The 23,769-nt window shown below is 39.8% G+C and overlaps 1 protein-coding gene across 2 annotated transcripts in view; it reads left to right on the forward strand.

Annotated features, from left to right (window-relative positions):
- The first annotated feature begins 2,816 nt into the window (after positions 1-2,816).
- TRUB1 (TruB pseudouridine synthase family member 1) overlaps positions 2,817-23,769 on the forward strand; it is a 30,138-nt gene continuing 9,185 nt past the window's right edge. For both annotated transcript variants that reach the window (XM_057370285.1, XM_057370286.1), the window contains exons 1-4: positions 2,817-2,975; positions 4,614-4,706; positions 7,967-8,022; positions 21,010-21,091. In XM_057370285.1, coding sequence (XP_057226268.1) covers positions 2,834-2,975; positions 4,614-4,706; positions 7,967-8,022; positions 21,010-21,091 — 373 coding nt within the window. In that variant the 5' untranslated portion in view covers positions 2,817-2,833. The remainder of the gene's footprint in view (positions 2,976-4,613; positions 4,707-7,966; positions 8,023-21,009; positions 21,092-23,769) is intronic.

The raw sequence follows: 23,769 nt of genomic DNA on the forward strand, positions 1-23,769 counted from the left end.
AATGGCCTGTTAGAGCTGGTTCTGCATCCAAAGCTGGAATGCAGCACTGTTCTCTTCTGCATTGTGGTGGGTGAGCATTACCTCAGACAAAGCCAGTCTGAATGCACACGAAGCAGGGAACATCTTGCTGGAGGAGGTAGAAGGAAGTGTTGCATCTGTTCTGCATAACCAAGTCAGGGATTTCTCCTCTTCTGCAACAGCACTCATCTGCTGTTTGCATGTACAGCAGCTACTGCCCATTATCTCTGCTGTACAATTGCACCAGATCCTCAAGGCATCGCTTTGTGCAGTTCCACTGACATGAGCAGAGGATTTGGCCTGCCTCTACCAGAACTGCCGTGTTCYATGCATAAAGCAACATCATCCTTTCAGCCATTTACTGAGCCACTTTATTAAGGTTGCAAATAAAGTCAATAACTTTAATCATGCTTTTGGTCGCTGTGAATCCTGGCTTGGCTAGGAATCGTTGGAGATAAACATCTCATTTCAAATAAGCTACTGAGCAGATGGTAATGACTTTTAATCACAAGCAACACAAGGAAAATCTGAAATAAAGCCCTTGAGATGAACAGTTTGGTACATCATTCCCATCATTTTGAATGCTGAATAACCTTGCCCCACAAAGARAGCCATGTGTGATTTATGTACACATACACTTCCAGCTAACTCAAATACTGGCAGGCATTAATTGTTTTTCACAATTCTTATTTTGGGCCCTTATCCAGTGCCCACTGAAGTTAAACCAAACCTCTTCTTTCTAAGCCTTCAAAGACTCCATCTGCTGCAATTACAAATTGTTGTTTTTTAATTGTGGGTGCAGAAGTTTGGGAGACCTACAAGAACTTCCTGCTCAATTCTAAAAACAAGAGTGAGGGTAGTTTGTTTAGACACCTGAAACGCCTCCCTTAATTTAAAAAAAAAAAAAAAAAAAAAAAAAGAGCTCTTAGCCATGTGTGGAAACAGTACCGGGGGTCAGACACTGCCCTCATCTCATGGTCTGTGCTTGTGTAAGGTAATGACCTTATTTTAGTCTCTTCTCAGGTTAGGCCAGTCTTTAAAAGGCAGGGCCTGTCTGCTACTGTATTTTTGGAAAGTTGAGATGCTCAYTGCATTAAGGAGAACTTTATGCCAAGAGTGGTGCTCTCATTTTGCTATAATCTCCCTCTGATCCTTTGTGATGTGTTGAGCACTCTGTTAACCCAATGATATTGCTGGCCATGACAGTGAAGTGCGACAGGTTTGCATTTGAGTCCTTGGGTTGCAATCTCCCTGCCTGGAAGCTTACTAACACCATTTCTTAATGGTCATGTTTAAATCGTTTTGCTTGAGCCCACTTACAGAGCAATCTGTGCTCAAGCTCTTTTTAGCAGAGAATTGGTGAGAATTGGTTTTCAAACAACCTGATTAAACCATGTCTGCAACAAAAACTCCATCATAATTTACAATATGCCTTCCACAACAGTCCTTAMATTTTAACTCCATGTAAATCAGTAGCATTTTTCCTGCTGACTTCTTACCCCACTGTGGCTTTGTCATTTTTTCCTCCGGAGAAGGACTCCCATACCTCACTTCCATGTCCTGCAAAGACCTGCACCACTCACCAGGGAATCCACCCTCGCAGCTTATGGTAACAGCAGACATTTYCACAGCCACATTACTGCTCTGCAGATGAGATCCAAGCAATTAAGGTGCCTGGGTAAATRATACACACTAGAGCTGTGCAGGGGAGGCTGGTTGGCAGTGCTGGTGGCAGGGAGCCATTCCCCATCTCATGGACACAGCGGTGGCAGCTGCAGCTGGAGGCTCTGTGCCCCATGCAGCTGCTGGGGAAAGCATGGAATGAGCCTCTGATTCCAGAACAGGCTGAAAACCCACACAGAGACCTTGATCCTGCTCTGCACAGAGACAGCCATGACTTCAGCAGGAAGATTTGCTTCTCTCAAGCTCTGGGAAGGTCTGGGAACRTGCACAGCCCTTAGCTAGCCAGGTATTTTTTTCCCTTCAACAGCGTCCCTTCGTGATTTCATCTGTGGGCTCTTGAAAATGAATAAATGAAATACATGAATGAAGCATCCAAGCTCTCAGTGCCTTGCTCAAGCATGACTTGTTTAAATGCCTTGGGAATGTTGTCAGAGAAACCAGTCTGTACAAATCAGACCTGGAGAGCAAAACCCACACACTGTACTTATGTACGGAGGCGAGAATTCTCCCCAGCACTCTCTATATGACACATACAGAGGCAGGAAGATTAATGGACACAGCAACTAGTCAGCAGAATATCAYCGAATCAATTAGGTTGGAAAAAGCCTCTGAGATCATCGAGTCCAACCTGAGACCGAACAACTCTGCGTCAACCAGACCATGACACTGACACCTCCAGTCTTTAMCACCTCCAGGGATGGTGACTCCGTTCCAATGTCAAATCACCCTTTCCGGGAAAAAATTCCTTCCTGATGTCCAACCTAAACCTCCCCTGGCACTGCTTAACACTATCAAATTGTCAAAATACAATTCTTCCAAACTGGGCATCGAAGGTACCAAAATACACTGCGCAGCAAACCTCCCCAGCAATGCCCGCGAAACGAGGCGGAGCCGCCTCCAGACAATTTCGGCGTTGCTTTTTGTTTTACATTGACTGATTTTAGATTTTATTTCGCTTTTCCTCTGCTAACCGGCATAGTGAGCCTTATCAACGAATTTGGTTCCTCTTTCACATTAAAGGTGCGCTTGCCGAGGCTTTCGCCGGCGATTGTTTACGCGCCCTTAAAGCTCTCCCTCACGGCTCCTCCCTCAGGTCCCGCCCTCACGGGCGGCCGGGCGCGCCGCCGGCAGCATGGCGGGGGAGGCGGGCGGTGCTGCTCTCGGCCGCGCGGCCGACAAGCTCTTCTCCCTCAGCGGGCTGTTCGCCGTCTGCAAGCCCAAGGGACCCACCTCGGCCGCCGTGCTCAACCTGCTCAAGGAGAGGCTGCTGGCAGGTGAGCGGCGGCGGCCGGGCCGGCACAGCCGGAGAGTTCGGGCCAGGCATTCCCTGAGGTCAGGTGTGTGCGGTCCGTGGGGTGCGGGAACCGCAACCCCCGGTAAACCTCTGCGCCCTCTTCCTCAGCGCTCAGAACGCCGAAGAATAAGCAGGATTTTTTTTGTTTGTGTTGTTTTTATAGTCGTTCATAGCCATGTCATGGCCCACCTGGGGGAATGGAGCCATTCCTGGGTACGTTCTGGCTCTCTGTGTGCACATGGTCTCTAGCTGCGCCAGGGGTGGTTCAAGTTGGACATTATGAGGAGTTTGTTCACAGAAAGGGTGATTAGACATTGGGATAGGCGGCCCAKGAAGGTGGTGGAGTACTGTCCTTACAGGCCTTTAAGGAAACACTGTCCCAGCCAGATTCTGTSTTGGTCATGCAGCACTGTGAGCTGTGAGATCCCATTCACCACATGCTACTTGTGGCAGGCCCAAGATACAGCAGGCTGTGCATCCTGAGATTGGATGGGGATGGGATTTTCCCCAGCAGGAAGCTCCAGTCCTGCAGGGCACAATGCGGGGGATCCCAGTTTCTTGGAGAGCTGTGGGCAATGTCCCAGGGACAGCGTGTGCCCATCTGCCAGGATGGGTGTCTGCAGCATCTCTGCAGTACAGCATTGGCAGGATCTTCTGCTTCAGTCCCACTGCCTATTGCCATTAAAAAATACCACYAAAGGAATGAAAACCATAGTGATTCAAATAATTTGGAAGTCTTGGACACAGTCTGCAGAAACTGCTATGTCTGAGTGCAGAGAAGTCTGTGTGTCAGATATTAAGGAGAAAAAAGTGAGATCATTGGAAAGGTGTGAGTAACTAGGGCCTAGATTCTTTTTATAATGGGTATGGGGACTTGATCATCTGCCCTGGGCTTCTGGGCACTTACTGATGAAGTGAGAACGTAATTTCAGACTAGTGAGTGCTTATCATGATTTACTCTGTAGTGAACTGTAGTGTAAGCACATACTTTTTGTATGGAAGAATCAGGCTCCCTGAATGGAGAGATAATAGATATGGATAAGGGAGCTTAGACCAGTTGTCATATTTAATACAAATAAAATAAAGGGCATTGGACTCTGCAAAATTCCTGGAGTCRTCAGCTGCATAGGAAGTTGGTGGGTTGGGACACTGACAGCTTGAAAGCAGCGCAGAGCAAGTTCAGTTCAGAGATTTCATAGGTCTGCGAATGTGCAAATAAATATGTCCAGATATAAGGCAGTAAATACATCAATAATAGCTTAGATTGTGTAGCATAAAATTTGTGTATAATAGATGTTTTGGGAACTTTGCTCCTTCTTTTTCCRTGCTTTCTTAATGACACTTTACAGGTGAGCCAAGTTTGCTACCAGTATTTCCAAAAATCTGTTTGGAACAGTATGTCAGTCTTTATTAGAATCTAAGTGAAAATACCTTGCAAACTGAGGTTGGGAGTGAATCTAAATTAATCATTGGTCTTCTGCAGTACAGTAATTTCTGCCCTGCTAATTAGTAGTTTAAATATTTGATTTTTATTTCTTTTAGCACTCTGGACATGTGTGCCATTTTTCCTATGTTCTAAGGTAATTTTGTAATGCTTCCTTTCAATTTCTATTTGCAGAAGCTGGTGTGCAAACAAGCGGGAACAAAAGAAATCAGGTTTTGAAAATTGGACATGGAGGTACATTGGACAGTGCAGCCACAGGAGTTCTGGGTAATGAAAAACATAATTATAGTCATCAAAATATGATTTCAGGAAACATTTTCATGCCTGCATGAAATCAGGTAGAGGAACAATTTGGGATACACATGGCAGGTTTTGGGTGAAGGACAGATTACTGTGGAAGAATGGTGTGGGTTAAATTTCCTGTGCATATACTTTAACAGGCATGTAACATGTTTATTAACAGAAGGCTGTGTTCTCCCTTMCTGCCTTCCCTCTCCCACCCCAAATACTGAAATAACTTCTGGGTTATTACATATGGGAAAAMAGAAACTCTAGTGTAATGAATTGTAAAGTACCTGAAAATTGATGGCTTTTTTAACTTAAGCTGGGGATTTATAGTCATCATATTTTGTTGAATTATTTTGTTTCAAAGTAATACTATTCTGGGATTTTGAGGGAGCCTTTAGAGCTGCTAATACTTGCCAAATGAAAAATGTATAAGAAAATTCAGCTGCTGCTTTTCTTGAGGCTCAGCACAGAAAAAGTTTTAGCTCCCTGTCCTTTCTTGCTTAATAAAGAGTCTCCAAAGATATTTTGTCTTTTAATTTTGATGCAACCTGTTTATTGAATTCCTTTGTTTTGTTAAAGAACAGGATGTGTCAATTGCTGGTGTTAAAACCTCAGCTGTGGGTGTGATTATTCCCCCATCATAATTTGTCACCAACAGTTTTATTGATGAGTAACATACCCACTACAGCTTGCTCAAATCATAACCTTGTAGCTCTCCTTGGCCTGAAGAAATAGCAGCAATACGTTTTTGCTGTTGAAAATAAACAGTACAACTCCTGAGTATACACTGRAAGTAAATGCACTGAGTTTTGATGTATGACTTCTCTCAGGAAGAATTCAGCTTCAAGGGGAGGTTGGTAGCTGCGGTGTTCCTAGAGGTCTGTAGCTGGTAATTGTCGCTTGTGAACATGGCAAAATGTAACATTCTTGCGTTAGAAAGGAGCASTGCCTGGTTTGGTTCTAATTTCCTGTACTCTGTGGCCACTCACAAGAGAATTCAGTGTGTATTGCTGAAGCAGACGTTTTCCTTTTACACAGATGTTCCCTTTGAGCCATGCTACTTCTCACTGTGCAAAGTCAACAGCATTGATCCATAGGAAAAGCAAAATCACTTGTGCTTTTTTAATTGCTTCTCCAACTGTTCTCTGATACCCAGCAGTCTCCCAAGCCTGCTTCTGGGGCATGACAAAAAGTATTTGAGCTKGGTGTGCTTGAGATAGATAGAAAAGCACATCACCTTAATATGCTATGGATGGATTAAAAAAAAGACATAGGATCTTTAATTCCACTGCCTCACAAAACACACAGGGAAAAATCAATGGTAGCTAGATTGAAAAGGACAAAACTGGAGAAGAGTGGGAAAGGGAATGTGCCCAGGTTTCGTTTGCACTCAGATAAGGTAATGAGGAGAGAGGGAAGGACACAACACAAMCAAGTGCTTCAGAATGTGTGTGCTGCTTTTCAGGATGGGATGGTGGAACAGAAAGCTTTCTTTACTCATGAACAGGAACAGGATAGAATTATTAAATTTTTGAAACCCTTCTTGATTTATACTGCTGTCTCCCAGRTTTTATATACTGCATGTCTATAACTTTGTTCCTGGGAATTAATTGATCCAGAGTCTTAGTGTGCCAGGTGTACTGCCAATACCTGAGCAGTGCTCTTTATCAGAAAACATACTTTTATATTTCTTCTCTTACTGACAGCAAATGTAGATGAGGAAGGTCCTTGGAGGCAGAGGTCAGTGATCTATGACATGTGAGAGAAAGGCAAGGTCGAGTCTTAGTGAATATCTTCTTTTACTGTTATTCTCAGGCTGTCACTCCAGCGTGCTGTTTCTTGCTGTATAATGGGACTTTTACTTGCCTTATTTTTTTTTTTTTTTAATGGCAATAATGAATTACGCTTCCACAGTAGAAGAAAACATGAAAAAGTGTAAAAACCATTCAGTTAAATCTTGTTACATTCAATGTAGGCTGGTAAGYGTGGTTTATGTCATTGTTCAATAACACACATTCTCCATAAGCTGATGATTAATGGAGAAAATTGTTAGTATCTTGTTCACAAAAGCATTCGATGTCTCTTTAAAATTATTCTATTGAATCTCTTGACACTCTTCAGCAAATTTCAGCTCAGCTGTTGAAGTGTCAGTTATGTCATCATGTTATAAGAAAAGTGCTTGGTTATAAAGTCTTATCTATGTGCTTATCTCCTTTTCTCAGCCTTCTTGCAGCTCTTTCCTATCTGGCAAGTWACAGGAACAGGTTGAACTGAAGGTACACTAAAGCACAAGCACAAGGGCATGTGTGACTAAAATCCCTCAGGAGTCAGAGGAGTAGTAATKGAGAACAAGGAGTCTCAGGGCATAAAAACTGAGAAGCATCAGACCACAAGTAAAATATTTTTTTAAAGTTCATTTTCAGTTAGATGTKTTTGGTCTTGGCTCTTGATTAACATGAAGCTGATTTCCTGAAAGCTCCATTAASTCCTCTAGTTTTATTAAAATAAAGTGCATAAGCTGTTACACATTCTGTGAGCTGTACACAAAACTAATTTCCTTCTAAAATTTTCTTTGGATTGCTGTATGTGGAAAAAAAATCAATAAGAAAGCATTTTAAAGTAAAGCACCTTGTAAAAAGCTTTAAAGTAAAATATAAAATAGAAYTCTTTTTCTGCCTTTTTCTCTTACRAAAAGCTGACTGATTGCTGTTTTTTGAAATACTGGTGTTAGGATTGAAATAACAGTAATCTGTACATGCACGATAATAGGCATTTGGGCCTTTTGATTATTTTACTTTCTTGCTGTAGGCCTGATAAACAATTTCATTATGCTGTCTTGGCTGTATTACTCTTGGTCACTATCAACCTTTAAAAGGACTATTTGGTTACAATGAAGGGTTCATTCATTATTGGTGAGCCATAGCCTTTATCAAACCCGAGGCAGTGTTAATTGCATTCTTCATTTCTTTGGCGATTAAAGATAAATAAATGTAGGAGTTGAATTAAAGTATTTTAACAATRGATGAGGGTTATTTTTCTTTTCCTTTAGACTTTTTTTCCTTTCACTAGTCCCATGTTGTTTGAACATCAGAGATACTTTCTCAAAAGTGTTGACTTTCTTCATATGCTAACAGAGCATGAAAGACTGAGTTTCTGACTAGCATAATATTTAGTATTGAATGTGTTGAAAAAGGGAACTGCAGGGCTGTTTTGAAGTAGCATTTCTTCTGTCTTTGCAGTGGTTGGTATTGGAAAAGGAACAAAAATGCTGGGAACTATGCTGGCAGGTTCCAAGGTAAGGAATGCTAAATGACTTGTATTAGCAGGGGGTTTTGTTTGCTGGTTTTCTTTTTTCTTACCGTGAAGAGCTGAATCAACGTACAAATATGTTAGCCATCCTGCATATTTTGTTCAAATGTGTACTTCAGCTCCTTTTTGCAGTCAGTCAGAAATATGCTACCAAGACTTTTATGTCCAGAGTCTTAAAAACTTTGTTTGTTTTGGTTTTCTACAAAACATTAATAAATACCAAATWACCATTCTATACTATTTATAGCTTCTATACTATTTAGTATTAAAAAAAAAAAAAAACAAAACTAATTAAGATGGCAGTGAAACTGATGTTTTGGGAATGTAGTTGTGGATGACAGCTCAATTTTTGGTAATTTTCCTTATGTGTAGATAACTAATCGTTATTTAGCTTGGAGTAGCAAATGGTTTTTGTTTCTTTCTTGTCTTCTTTTATACCATGAAGCCTTAAGAGGTGCCTTTTGGAATTTAAACTGTTTTGCATTGCATTGTTGGTGCTGTAGAGGGATGCACCACAAATGCATCGATAGACATATGTGAGAAGCYAAAGGTAGCAAAAGCCCCATGGCTGCATGAGATAATCCAGACTTGAATGACAAAGCCTTGAAAAGACAAAAATCTTGTTGCTGGTTTTGATTAATTTTTCTGCCTTCATTTTACTTTGGTGACCCCCTAGATTATATGTGTTACATACACAGAGAAGTGCAAGTACTCCCAAGAGTAATCTGCCAGTGTTGGTTCCTTCCTCACAAGTCAGATTCTGTGGGTTTAGCCATTACTTTTACATGAGAAGTTTAGAAAGGAATGACAGATGYAGAAATCAATTAAGCCTTCCAAATTTCACCTTATACTCGGGAAAAGTCAATAATGCACTATATACTGCCATTTTTCCCGTTCTTTTCTAATCTGAACACGTAAGATCTTTTGCAGCTGCTGAGCTGATAGCTTAAAGGTAGGATTTGATTGACAATCTTCAGTTCAACTCAGACAAATAATTTGACAGAAAAGAAAACACCCAGGATGAAAGGACATAGCTGTAGACTCTGATCCAAAGCTCATGGTAAGCAGTGCCAGTCTCTGCCCTGGCTTTAGGGGGTTGCATTCRGTTTATATGAGCACATTTCAGAGGCTTTTGTGTTTTGAAACATGCAGTAAACAGCTGGATATACAGTGGAAATGTAAGCAGTTACCACCTGATCTCTCCTTTGAAAAAACTTAAAAGAAGTCATAGATTTACTTYTGCCAAATTAAGTCCTCATACCTAAATGTGTAAATTGTTTATTTAAAAACATGTAAAGCAATTGAATTATATCTTAAGCTGATGTTAACAGTGGAAACATCTGTGATGGATGAAGTAATTTCAACCTTTTTGGCAGAAGAGGGTATGCTCAGGTGCCTTGACAGCTCCGCTGTGAAGTCCTGTAGCCAATAACAGGGTTATCCAGCAAAACCCTGTTCTSAGATGGCTCACAGGGGCTTAGAGCTGCTCCTGAGGGGCAAGGGAGGGGAGAATGTGGAGTAGGGGAAGCCTGGTGAGCTACCCCAGTCAGATCCATCAGCTCTCCCCTGGCCTTACATTGTGTGGGTTGTGGGCCCTTGGTTCAGTGTCCAGCAGCTGTTCCTGTGCTCTCCTCCTGTGGAGGAGAATGTGAAGTACCTGCCATCTGTACCAGGTATGGAATCGCCAGCATTTATTTGGAGCTTTTCCTGTCTCTACCTTCCTATTTTCTGGTTTTACCTCAATAAATTAGGCATTCAGTAATTTTTGAGGCTTAGGGAAGTTGAAGGATCTCCCTCAGATGTCTGTCTGTTGGGYTTTTTGACCACACTGGCATTAACATCTCATAATGTATCAAGAGAGAAATGCATGACTAAATAGGTATCTTTTTGCATACCATGCCATGTGCTTAAAATTTATACTCTTATTTAATTTTTTTCCCCACTATTTTGGATGGTAAAGTGTTTGTTGAAATGTGATGTTTTTCTTTTATTCCTTTTATTGTTATAAAGATTCAGAGGAGCTGTCTGACCCTCTCTGGCCAGGATTTATTGTTTGCTTCTAGGAATGTATCTTGTAAAGAAACAGTTCAGTCTATCATTGCTGGCAGCAGAGCTATGTGGAGTGGCCAAAACGTATGGTACTGCAGTAAACTCCATATGGTGACTCTGCCAGGAGTTGGACTGTTTCTGACTTTTCCCCAAACATTGTGTGAAACTTTCCTGACTCTGTGTGGCAGCTCTGAGCATTATCACTCGCACATCTTCTACRAAGAGTGTAACTCTTGACATATAAGCCAAGATCTTCATTGGTTTGACCTCTTTAGGAATTAACTTAAACAGAAATGGGCAGTCAAGGGCAATACCTGCTTAGTGTTCCAGATTTCTGATTGAATTCTTAATATTTTGGCAGAAATAAAAATATGTACCAGCTGGCTTAGCTTTTGTTTGTTTGTTTTATTTTGTTTCAAATGTTCCAAGTGAGAGGGAGAAGCTGTGCTCTTGGATCTTGAATTTTAATACTGAGCATTTAATAAATGTTCYATAGGAGAATCACTTTTTCTTCTTGTTCTGGGACCTGCACTTGGTCGTGTTWGGACTTTTTTCACTTCAGAATTTTGACAGACTTTTTCTTTTCTAAATCATGTTGGCAAAGTAAAGACAGTAGAATAAGAAAATACCTTGTGCTTCACCAGTAAAATTAACATGATGGGAGTCKAACAATATTTATTACAGTAAATTGTTCCTGAACAATTCAGTCTTATGTATGACTGAGTCTCAAACACAGTGTAGAAGTATGTTTTTCTGGGGGGGGGAGCAGAAATGGGTTAGAAAATGGTAGCACAGTTTCCCARGTGGGAGTCCCTTTTAAAAACTCTTTTATCTACAAGAATGTGCTGTTACATTAAAGCAATGAGGGAAATTATAATTTACTAATCAGAGAAAACCAAGAGTACTAAGCAATGGAATTCTTCATTAATGTGATACTTTCCATTGGGAGGAGATGTCTCCCAATGCATACAGCCTTTTTAGAGAATTGAAACTTCTGGATTTTGATTCTGTTCTTGATTTGCTTATTTTTCAGTGAGATATCACTTGAGTTCAGCCTAAGAGAATTTTAGTCATACTAGTGTAAACAWAGCCAGAACTTGGCCATCCATCAAAATGTCCTTAAAATCACTGCCTGTCCATGAATGGAAAGCTTGGGGTGTATTTTTTTTTCTGAGGATGAAGCTTYAAGTCATGGTCCACACACAAAATGCATCTGCAAGTGCTCAGTGTGAAGGAAATAACCTGAGCACTCTTCATTGATTGCACAAGCTTGGACAATGATTGGTTAAAATAGTAATCTCAGAAGTTGTGGCTTCTCCAGAATGAATGTATCCACAAAAAAAAAAAAAAACAAAACAAAAAAACAAAAACCAAACCTCTGGACAGAGTAAAATCCAAACTCYGAGTGTTCACAAAACCTAGCAAAGGAAAAGGATTATGGGCAGAATGAAGATACATYGGTGACCTGATATGTATAAATTTCATTTCATATAGTAGTTAAAATTCATGTTCTTACAAATAGAGAATAGAGTGCTAGGATAGAAAATGAGTGCTAGGTCAGTGATAAGTTTTAGATCTAGCCTGTCATGCTTACATGGTGTGAGAGAGGGCTTGTCTGAGCAGGAATTGGTTCAAATCACCTAGCAGAACTTCTGAGACGTGTAAGTTAATTTTTGCAGTGTGATTCTGAGATTAGAGTTTTGTGTTGCAGAATTGCTTCTCTAGAGAGATGTCATCAGATCTTGCAGAACACTGTCCATAAACAAGATTATTTCTTTAATCCTGTGATTATCTTACTGTCCTAAAAATTAGGCTTTTGCTTGTATCCCTTCTCAAATGGAAAGCTCGGCTAGCTTTCTCCGTGAATTCTATTTTTTTTTTTAAATTAAGTCCTTTGCTTCCATCTTTTGGCAGTGAGTTCAGTGAATTAATAACACATTAAAAAGCACATCCAGTGGTTCTATAAGGAGCAMAACTAATGAAGCCTTTACTTGTGACTTTGTTTGTTTACAGCTCGTTAGACACCAAAGCCCCATGTGGACGTTTWGGTAGCCAGTAATTCAGTGGGGCTCCCTCTGGACCCTTCTTAGTGGAAGCTGCAATAGATTTTTTCCTCTACCTGTCTGTTTACAGGAGGTTTATAAAATCTCAGCATCTCTGAGACCTCTATTCTTCTGTCAACACTTGTGTGTTTACACACTGACATACACACCATGGTGGTGTAAGTGCTATTTCTTTGGAAATTCTCATTTCCTTTTTAAATAGCCTCACTGTGCTTGTTTGTTGTTTTTTTCTTTTCGGTGTATYTTAGTGTTTATGCTCCAGTACATTTTTGAGTTGCAAGTGCAAGAAAATTGAGTTGACTTTCCTTCTGACGGAGCCTCTTGGTGGTGTGTGCTCTTACTTTTTGTCTTAAAAATTTCTCTAGGGTATCACCAGCTGAGCTCTCGGTTTCATTATGCATTCTTTTGGTATTGGTGAAGCCAAACCCACATATTCGTGCACTCTAYAGGAATGTGTTCTGTTTTCTTTCTCAGATTCTGATATTTTTAACATTGTCTTGGAAGGGCAGGATTTTTGGGTAGTGGTAATAATTTTATTAGGTTGATTGTTRTAGTATAGAAAACTAGGTGTTTGGTATGCAAGCCTTCTCTCAGATCTGAAATAGAAACCATGGATTTCAAAACTAAGCATGTTTCAGATTTGTTTAGAATTGAGTGAAGTAGGTGTCTTTTAACCATTTCTGAAACAAAAAGTAGGTAATGCTTGTGAGTGTGTTCTGTGCAATTCTGTGTGGGCAAGCAGTTATATAGGTAATATCCCAAGACAGCTCCACGAAGATAGGCTACTTTTGATTACCTGCTTTAATAAAATAGATTCAGAAAACAGTTCTATCTCCTGAGTRGGGCAGCAAGCTCCCAGGCACAAGACAAGGAGGGCTGTTACTTGCTTGATTCTTCAGAACCCTCTTACTTGTRTTCATCTGCTTTTGCTTTTGAACTGCAGTACTGGCATATCCAACTGTATTTGTCTTGGAGGAATCCAAATAAAAGTGGTTTATTTGCTCTTTATCCTTTTSCCACAGAAATTTTTCATCTGCAGCAACTTCTCATTTTTCACTTTGTAGTTTATGCCACAGGTTTACCTTCTCACTCCTCTTTGTTAGTGGTATTGCATCCAGAAAAACCAAGAGTCTGACAGAATTTCTTTTAACATTGAGATGGGAGAGGTAACAAAAAAAGTACAGTATGTGACCTACCCATTTAAAGAAAATGAATTGTAGCTACACAAATGTCACTACTTTGCCTCCGGTCAAGCCCAAAGAAATTATTGTTTCCTTGCAAGGGAGGTAGAAGAGGGGAGAAGGGGCTGATAAGGTTATCTCCTAGGGGAAAGAGAGAGATTATATAGTAGATATGTTGTGACATGTGGAGGGGTTAGTGTGAGGTAACGTGATTGTGTGCCAGAAATCAAATATCTCTATTGAGTGCATGGGTGTTTTTGAACCCAGTGGAGCTATGAATTTTAGTTCTCAGGCTTGTTTTGAAACAGGTTTTATGGGTTTTTCTTTGAGGAGCAGGACTTGCAGATTGGAGATGGAGTGGTTGTTTTATGAGAGATGTTAATCCACAAGCAGATGGATGTATTTCAGCCCTTGTAAACTGGCTAGGTGAATTTTCCCAGGCATGTACTGGTTGCTTCACCATTTAGTGAATTTAGTGAAATTTCACCCATTTAGTTACCATTTTGAGGAAGTATATTACATTCCTGAAATACAGGTATAGGACAGAGAAGTCTTGACATTTCTGTTCCGTGGTATTTGTAATGTTATTGTGCAAACRTTCAAGGAATGCTTCCTCATATGTTTGCACAGCAGTGCCAAGATGTCTTGTCTATTAATACAGCTTGTGCTGCCTAATGTCASTAGCCTCTAACAGCTACATCCAGATACTGCTATAATAGTTTGGTGGTTTGGTTTTTTAACCACTACTGGAACCTGAGAAAGTTTTTACAGAACCAGAACATTGTATTGTAGCTCTGTGAGTTYTTTCTAGAGCAGAGGAGATTGGTTCAGAGACCATTGTTGTGTATGCAAACTTGGCATTCTGGATTCTATCCTGTTTTTTTTACTTTACTGACAATTTTTTGTTCCCCAAATGCCTCAATATATTAACCGAAGATCAGTGTCAGTTTGTGAAAGTGTGGTTGTCTTCCTTATTTTGTCACAAGGAAAATGCTTACATAAAAGGAAGGCTGGGAAAATGCATGAATGAAGTTGGTTTTGATGTGTTTTGAGAATGTGTAGAAGGTGTTATCCAAACTTGAAGTGGTGTCTGTACAAAACAGGTTGCACTGAGAGAATGTTAAGCCAGCACAGTGAGGGATGCAGGGATTGGGAAGGGCTGAAATGCTAGAAAAGGATGAAACGGCCTTACACACTGTCAACATCTTTAATTACCCGTGACTGCAAAACATGATACATTTTTTAACCTGCTTTTTTTGGTAACAAATCATAGGAGAAGAAGCTGATTTTAATATCTTGTCTTTTCTTCCCTGCCCAATATCCCTAAAACAAAGTTGTAGAAGAAGCAGCTGTAGGATAGTACAGATACATTGTGTACTGCAGTGATGCTATTAGTAAGCTGGCTTAACGTGTATTGCTCAAGTCTCTTTTATGCACACCCCAGAGGCCTAATCTATTAATAGCTCAGCTTCATGCTCTATTAATATTCACACTCTTTTTTAAACTGTTGAAAATCTTGAGGAGACTGCACCTATTGTGCTGTTCTTTCCTYCCAAAATGCCAAATATTTTAAGAGTATATTCTAGTGCGACTTTTCTGTTCTTCCATTCGCAAGGTCCGTGGYGCTTTCTTCCCTCTTGACCTTTCTATAATTGTGCATATGGCTGTGCTACATGTGCAGTTCTTGCTTGGATTCATTAATAAAATAAAGACTGCAATATGGTAAAGCTTTTTTCTCATTCTTCATAAAAATAAAAGAAAATAAAAAGGATGGTAACCAATTTAGATTAGCCACTCTACATTGTTCCCTGGTGTTCATTTMTGTAAATTGGAGATGCTCTTAGCACTGCCTTGTAGAATTTGCTGCATCTTGGCCTTAGCAATGCCTTTGAATTCAGCTAAAGGCTTTCATGCATTCAGTTTTATCTGTGATTTTGTATRCAGCTATAAAGTCTTACCCTTCTGGAGGGACTGTCTTATATTTCTGTAAAGAGAATTATGTATTTCCTTAAAACTCTGTTTCCCAGATAGAATTTGGAGGTCATCTTTATTTATTTTGTTYTATCTGTGATATGGGTACTAGAGGACAGAATGATAGAACAGGTATTAAAGCTGAGGATGACATTCAGGAGGCAACCYGAGACATTTTGATGAGTGAGGGAGGTTTCCACAGAGAGCAGTTGCCAGGAAGGCTTGCATAAAGAGGCTGTGGGTTTCATACAGCCACATCTGCATCTTCTCTTGGATGTTGTGAACCTGTACTGTGTTTATGGATGTGGTGCAGTCTTCATGTTGAGACTGTTCTTCCTCCTGCCCCCTTTCCTRCACTACRACACCAAAATTTAAACTCGATACARTTTTTATTTAACACCTGAAAGCTTCTTTGAGTTACAGGCAAAGTATCTTCTGTGGGTTCCCCTATTGTAGGTGGTTCTGGTCCTTCACATGGAAAATCTAGTCATCCCATAATGTTTGAACTCTTTAAAATAAGCTGACGTAAGAGATCAGAAAATCCTGTTACTCCACAAAGTAAAGATCAGATAGTTCTTCAGCAGTGACAGTACAATTACAGCATCTAGCAGTAAATACAATTTAGTGCAGGCTTAGCACAAAGTCAGCTTTTTCTTTTTRAGGAAAAAAAGAATTGTAGAGAAGTTGTAATGTTTATGTGTATCAAACAGGTTTGGTGTTTGATAATTTTGATTTTGCTCTACTGTAAAACACAAAACTCCTCCCTCATCCTGCAGTCTTTATTTTGCCCTCTGTGCAACCTGCTTTTAAGAGATTAGGGCTCTGTACTTTTAATATATTGGAATCTGCTTAGTGAGAGTGCTTTGTTTTGGAAAATAATTGAAACTATGGCAACCCTTTCGGTTTTTTCCAGCTTATTTGTCTACCTCATGTACTTCTCCGTTTTGGTGGATGATTAGCATACTGGAAACCACTGGTAGCTGCTGATGTTATACAAACAGCAAAATAAGTTCTGTAAATAYTAAATCCAGGACTGGTTATTTGTGTGTTGGAAATCATTGAACATGAACTGAATGTCACTATAAAAATGAGAGTTTAAGGCCTCTTCTCTGTCTGAGTGGCCTGAGTCTACAAAAACTGTAAGTGCAGAGCAAATGGTTTTGGCACAGGAGCACTAATTCTGATCAGTGCTTGCCTGCTGTGTGTTCACCCTGATTTCCATCAGGTTCTCTAGAGCACTTGTTTTATGTTTGTTTATGTTCAAACTTGTTAGCCACACGCAGACATCGGTTTACATAAATTGAATTTCTGTTTCCATTGAATATGGTTTCTCTTTCCCAGCTTTCAGTCTCTTGCACAGGGGATTGTAGCCTTTATTTTTTTATTTTCCTTTTACACTTCTGTGTTCAGTTGCTGCTGTGATTAGAAAATGGGTCATCCTTGGATGAACTCTTATGAACTGCCTCTTCCAGAGAGAGCTTGCTTGCCTGGGAAATTCTTGTAGTGGGAGCCATCTTAAAATCTTCCTGACASCTACTGGTGACCTTGTTTCGTAATTACTTGTGTTTCTGTCTAGCTCTTCTAAAGTGTTGCTTCTCCATGTATGAAAAAGCTTTTAAAACACATTATAATTTAAGATTTCAAGTCTCTGGCTTCTTTCCAAATAAAACCTTGATGTCTCAACAGTTAAAACTGAGAAGCTCTGTTGCATGGTCTGTCTGGCATTTGCACTGATAAGTGGGGCAGACATGCCTGGCAGTCAGCCCAGGGGCTTCAGCCCCCCAGAGCCCCCCCAGGCAGGGTTGTGCAGCTGAAAGTTTTGCTGCCTGTGCAGCCCCTGAAATGGGAGGGGATTCTTCTTCCTTCCCCTCCTCTTCCTCCTTTCTCAGTTAAATATGTATACTGATGAAGTCTTGCCTTTGTTCTCTCTCTTCTTATGGATATTCTTTCTCTTTCTGTGTTAGTCTAAGGACTTCTCTGAAACTGGGTATGAAATGAAAAAAAAGCCAAATTATAGCTRTTCTCTTACTAAAAATATTATTGTAAACTTACGGTTTATTATTTGTGAGGATGTTGACTGTGCCCTGTRGTTGTGATACTAAAACAAAATTCCTCTTCCCTAGACCTGTGAGATTTATTAGAGGTTTGTAATTTGTTTCTCATAGGTTCCTGTAATCCTGTTTTTCCTCCAGTGCTGGCTTTTTATGGCATATTTCTTTCTGATTGTGTGTATGTTGCACATGCACGACCACCCAAGCATTTTGCTGCTTGTCTGGTCYTGTTGAGGTTGCATCCAGCACATCCCCCAGTCTCTGCAGTCTGTGTGACAGAGTTTGTGCTTTATCATTGACAGAGTGCAGTGGATTGTCACTGTAAAGTATCTTCTTAAGGCTGCCTTTTWTTTCAGATGCCATAATATTTTTCTTTTTTWTTCAAGAAAATTATTTTCTGACCGGCTGAGAGACACAGTCATTCCCAATGCAAGATAGTTTTGGAAAGGTCTGTTTGTCCTCAGGCTCTGCTTTGGGGCCAGCCCACCATTCTATGTAAGAATTAATGCATGATGCTTCAGTGCTTGCAAGTCGTGACTGGGAATGCTGGATCTCAGCTTTTAATGTGCTACACTTGCATGTTGTGCAATCCCATAGGAAGCTGAGGTGCTGCTTTTAATCTTTAAATGATTTGGGTCCTGGTCTCTTGAGATGAGTAGAGGACAARGATGTAGGGACTGTTGGCTGGCAGAGTGTTCTCTGAGGAGCTTGCCAATATAGGGACATTTTCTGTCACARTCTGCACTTGTCAGGCTTTGCCACTGCCTACAACACCTACTACCTTGCTTTTTTTGTTTCGGGTTGAGTGGGTAGAAGGCAGAGCGTTGTGAGCAGTTGCTGTCTGTATTCCTGCAGTGATGTGTAATTTGAGAGTACAGGGACAATGCCCCTAGATGTATTTTATAAAACTGGAGGAAATAAATGATTGCAGACACAGGTGAGGAGAGGTCACTGAACGCTTATTAAATGACTCAGAATCCATTGGGTGCTTCTGAGGGCAGTGTGAGTGAGAGTCTAAAGAGTGTTGATGCTGAATTTTGACACAAATAAGTCTGGACTCTTATATTATCTTCTACAGCTCCTGGTTCTGCACCTTACCAAAGGGGAAAAAGTAAACCTTATCCAGTGCAAAGTAAGAATTATGGTCTATAATTGTAGATAGCCAAGGGCACTCCAGAGACTGATCATAAACCAACTGTAATTCTTAATTTCCTGACCTGTTAGAGCTTTCTTTGTGGATTATTTCATTGGTAGCTTGACCATTTTGTGACACTTAAAAGGCTCCTGTAAGGAATGGGGATTTGTGACTGACATTTAGGGATGGTCTTTTTACAACCTGTAAACCCTTTTGTTCTTTTTGCAGAAATTGAAGGGTAAATAATGAAGTTTGGATTGTATTGTTCATGCAGTTTGTGTTTACATATAAACAGATGAGACATTAAGTCTTTATTGCTGGTAGGTCAAATATAACATGTTATTGTAACAGACAGCCTAAGGCAAGATAGCYGAAACCAGAATTAAGGGAAAGGAAGAAATTTRAACTGAAGTAGTATGAGTATTTTGATTTAGAAACATCTGACRAAGGAGTGTGAGGTTTCAAATTTTCAGATTTAGAATTTTACTAAACTGCTAAGATCATTCATCATGCTTAGGATAATGATGATCTGCTCATGTATTTTTATTAACCTCTAGAATAGGTGCTGAATAGTGTCTTTCTTGCTGTGTTGTTAAATGTTCAGAACCAGATCATTAAGTGTCTCAGAAAGCAGTCAATTTTATGGTCCGAAAAGCTAATACACTAGTAAAAGATGATATACCTTAAAGTATATTTAAATATTTGTTGTGGAGCAGCATTCTTCTTTCTTTTGTTTCTTTTTTCATGCATTCCAGAAGTGTGTAAACTTGTAAGAAATTTAGTTTGAAATACCTAGTTTTACAGAAATACTGGATCTCTGCAATATTTAGGAAAAAAAGTAGCCCTAATGTGGTGTTGTGGGTGAACCTAGCAGGCAGCTCAAACACCCCACAAGTGCTTSCTCATTCCTTGAAGTGGGATGGGGATAGAATCAGGAAAAAGGCAGTTTAATAATTATAATGAAAACCTATGTGTTATCAACATTATTTTCAGCATAAATTCAAAGCATTGTYTCATACCAGCTACTATGAAGAAAATTTTCTCTATCCCAGCCAAAACCAGCATGTGAAGTAAGCAAAGAATACAGTTATTTTTATATTAAAGTCTGCCTCTGCTGCCTTTTGTCTGACTGTATCTGCTCCTTCCATTTTGTGGCAGTTGCTGGAAGAAATACATTGAAGTGGCAGGTTGTCACATGGAACAAAATCAAGGCATGTCTTGCTAGTCCAGTAGTGTGGGTGTGATTTATATGCCTACAYTGTTATTACTTGAGCTTGTTTGTACTTTGCAAATACATGAAGCAGGGTGCATTGCATCTCAGAGTAAAATGTTAGTGCTTGTGCATGKCTGGATGTGTTCCAGTAGAATTTGGTCAGCCAGATTCTAAAAGATACATCCCCTGATTTGTATTAGTTTAGCTGCTGGTATGTTCCCTGGAACCTTACTGGGGAAAAGGCATGTAGAAAGCTTTGATTTTTCTCTCCTAGGCTTTATTTGAAGCCTCTGGACTTACCATAGGGAAGCTGAGGGAAATGGAAAGGAACAGGATAGGCAGTGGGTCAAACCCCAGATTTTTAATACCTGATGTTATCCTTAAACTTGACCCAAGCTCATRTTACAGAGTGAGCCTTTGAGTGTTGACAGCCTTGTGACCAGACATGGAGCAGCTGGTTCACAGGAAGCCTCTGTCAGATTCTGCAGGTTCTGCTGTATGCCCAGAGCATGGCAGTTCTTGAAGTGAAGATGTGGAAAAGAGGGCACCGTTTGAAATGCAAAAGGACAAGAACGGCTGTCCTGGGGTCAGGTTGATTCCTTCTTGCAAATTACAAACGCGTACACTGAAGAATTTTTTAGAGAAGAACCCTGAAAAACACTGAAACGAATATTCAGAGAACCCACGATGAGCAGAGATGTTACTGTGTGACCTTGAACTCCTTTTTCTGGTCCCAAGGTCCTTTCCAGATTCCAGGAGTTCAAAACTGCAGCTTCAGGCTATTGCATATTCCTSCATTTCATGGCAGAACCATTGTAATGCTTTGTCTTGGCAGTGGGTGTTTTGCTTTCACAATTGAAGGTCTTTGTGCCTTTTTTTTTTTAATGTGCAAARGAACAGAAAAAATGTCTGTGAAAGGTACTTTATGTGCCTTGCTTCAACCATGACATATGACACCCCACAGAGACTTTGATGTTACTACCCTATTATTTTCTTCATGGTATTGATGTATTTATAGTAAAAATTAGATTCCATGTGGTTTCTTCCTTGGGTTTCTGAAACTGAAATCACAGGCTCATGTAATACAGGATTTACTTTTTGATTCCATATCTTTTTTGACTTTTGCTTACCCAAAGTTTCTGGATTGACCATTAGGCAGTGTTYTTCCTGTTCTGATTTGAAGTAAGTGGTAGTTGCAGTCTTTATTATGAAAAAAATAAATTAAATTAAGTGTTTTTTTTAAATCTCAGAAAAATCAAAAGCAGCAGTCTTGAACACCTGACTCATTAATCTTTCTTATTCCTTCCCAGAAGTACACTGCCATTGGAATGCTGGGCAAGGCTACTGATACATTAGATGCTACAGGAAAAGTAACTGAAGAAAAACCTTATGGTAAGCATAAATGTATCTATGCACTTGATGCAATTTGAAGACATAAGTGGTCTCTGTCATAGGAAAGCGGAAGAGATGTTTGGGACTCTGAATTAAGTTTAAATGTGAAATTAAACTAAGATTATTTCATCTTCAACTTCAGTGCTCCTGTAATTCAAACCAGCTTCATGCAATTATGTCCAAGGCAAGTGTTCATTTCTGCTGGAAAAAAACAAACCAGGCATTAGATTAGGAAGGAGGAAATAGAATTGGCAGGACTGTGTCATGTTAAATCTGTGACAGGCTGAGAAATGATGTGCTGTGTCCAGTAACATTTTCCTCTCTCAGAGTATAGTCCCAGGAGTCCTTTCTCAGTAAAACCCTTCAAAGCCAGCGGGGAAATAAAGTACTTCTATCTTCTCTCTAGRTCACCACTTTACCTACAGATTGCTTAACATTTAATGAGGAGGGCATAAACTGCGTTCTACACATGGTCAYCTACCAAATCTTGGTCTTGCTTTAATCTTTAATAATGAAATTTTCTGATCCGCAGAGCACAGTGCAAGGGTGTAAGGCTTCAGAACTCATCCTGACTGTGGCTTTGCTGAGCATCTTAAAAACAATGTAGAACTGAATAGGACGCAGTAAATACATTTGTTGTTAGTTCTTTCACAACCTTGGAGGGAAAAGAAATTAAAAATAATAACTAACCAGTTGCTTAGCAACCCTACAGGTCTTACATTCTTTGCGGTACCTGGTAATAGGTACATGAAGTAAATAATCATTTTTTTTTAATAGCATGATGAAAAACCTGGGTTTCACCTCTCATTCGCAATCTCCTTTCTTTTGCCATTTTTCCTTTTGCAAGAGGCAGGCAAGCATGAGTTTCTTGTCCACATTAACCTGATGGGTCATTCTAAAAAGCATTATTTATTAGGCACTATTATTCAGAGATGTTGCATCAGTTATTTATGCTTCAGGATCAAGTTTGAAGTCTCTGTCTAAGCTTCTGGAGGATAGAGCACCCACATGGTGTTAGAGTTGCCAGTACTTCATGGTGGTTGGGGAGAACACTTTTTTGATTTTTATRTGTACCTGGCAAGGTGGAATTTTGTGGTTATGCTGCACTAAGACATATTCAGAGATACTTGCTCACATATATGATGTGAAATACTATTTCAAATAGATGCAGCTTCCATGGTCGTTAAATTWAAAAAAAAAATCAAAATCTATTTTTCAAAATGCTGTTTTTGTTTTTTTTTCATTTTGTATTGTTTACTGCAGGCAGAATTTAGAGAGTTGTTTTTGTGTGTGTTTCTCCCTGGCAGCTCTTTTTACAGTAGTTCCCACCTCCTGTTATGGTGGTTTGCCTTTCTCTTAGACTGTGTGCTTGGGAATTTATTTGGCTTAAAAATAGCCCCTTTTTTGACTTGCTTGTCATTTTAAACTGAGATCATGATCCAGTTCATCACATGGCCTCATGAAGAGCAGCATTGGCATTGCTGGGGCAGTGTAGTTTTGGGTGCAGTTTCYTTTTGCTGAAAGTGACGGCTGAAAGAAATGCTTGTGACATTGGTCTCAGTTGCTTTCAATGTTGGTGCAAATCAGTCAGATGTGATTTCTTCAGAAAAAAGAGAGAATGTGGATACTCCTTTTTTTGTTCCACATATAGCTACAAGTTTTGTATTTCTCATCTTTTCCAGTGTCTTCTCCAAAGCAGCTTGGTTTTCTGCTGCGTACTCTCTTTGGCCCATCATCCCTAATTTCTAACCCTAATAGGTACTCCAGGAAAAGACAAAGCAGATATCTGAGCTGAATTTCAGTTTTGACACCTACAAGGATCCTTGGAGAAGCAAAGCATCTGAAAGGGAATATAAATCCTACATTGCCAGCGTCATCCAGGATTGGGCCTTAGTGCAGACAAAGGGCACCAAACCAGTTTGCAAAAYGTATAGAATCTTCTGGAATGACTTCACTGGATCATAAGGAAAGCACTTTCATGCAGGAAAGTGCCTGCAGAAAGTTGCCAGCTATATTAACTCTAAGAAAGTGTTACATTTTAGTCCTTGAAGTATCCCTAGACAGCAACTGAGGAAGCAAACTGTACAGTTAGTCACAATGGCAGRGTGTACTGAAGAGAGCTCCTTGCTTTTAACCCCTTCTGAACTTCTCATCGCTTTTTGTTTCTTACCAGACAACRAGTTTATATGTCTTGTGAAATCAGGTTATGGTTTCATATTGCTGCCAGGCTATCAGATGCTGCCTTTGGAAGCAAGTAGCATTTAGTATTCCTCTGATGCRTTTTTGAGCACATTAATGTTTGTGTCCCTTTTTTAATATTTGTAAGTGTGTACAGAAATGTACATTTTGAAACTCACTTCCTCCCAGCTGCCTACAGGCTATATCCAGACACAAAGAGAACAAAATTAATGAAGCTCTTCTCAGGTCTCTGCTGATTATGCTGAAATATATGTTTAATAGAGCTACCTGAATAATTTGGAAAGTGTACTCCTTTCAGGATTCTGCTTGTCTGTTTTCAAATAATTTGTGCTGGGCTAGACTGAATTGAGATCATCTCCTGAACTTCTGTTACACTGTCATGGATAATTCTTGTATTCTCTTTTGGAGTAGTTTGTAATAACCACAGGGCAGAATCACCCTTCAGTGGAGGCTTTATGAGATTGTGGCACAGTTTTCAC

This window comes from Malurus melanocephalus, unplaced genomic scaffold, assembly GCF_030028575.1.
Source record: "Malurus melanocephalus ecotype Western Australia unplaced genomic scaffold, MMel_1.1 scaffold_122, whole genome shotgun sequence".
Taxonomy (NCBI): Eukaryota; Metazoa; Chordata; class Aves; order Passeriformes; family Maluridae; genus Malurus; species Malurus melanocephalus.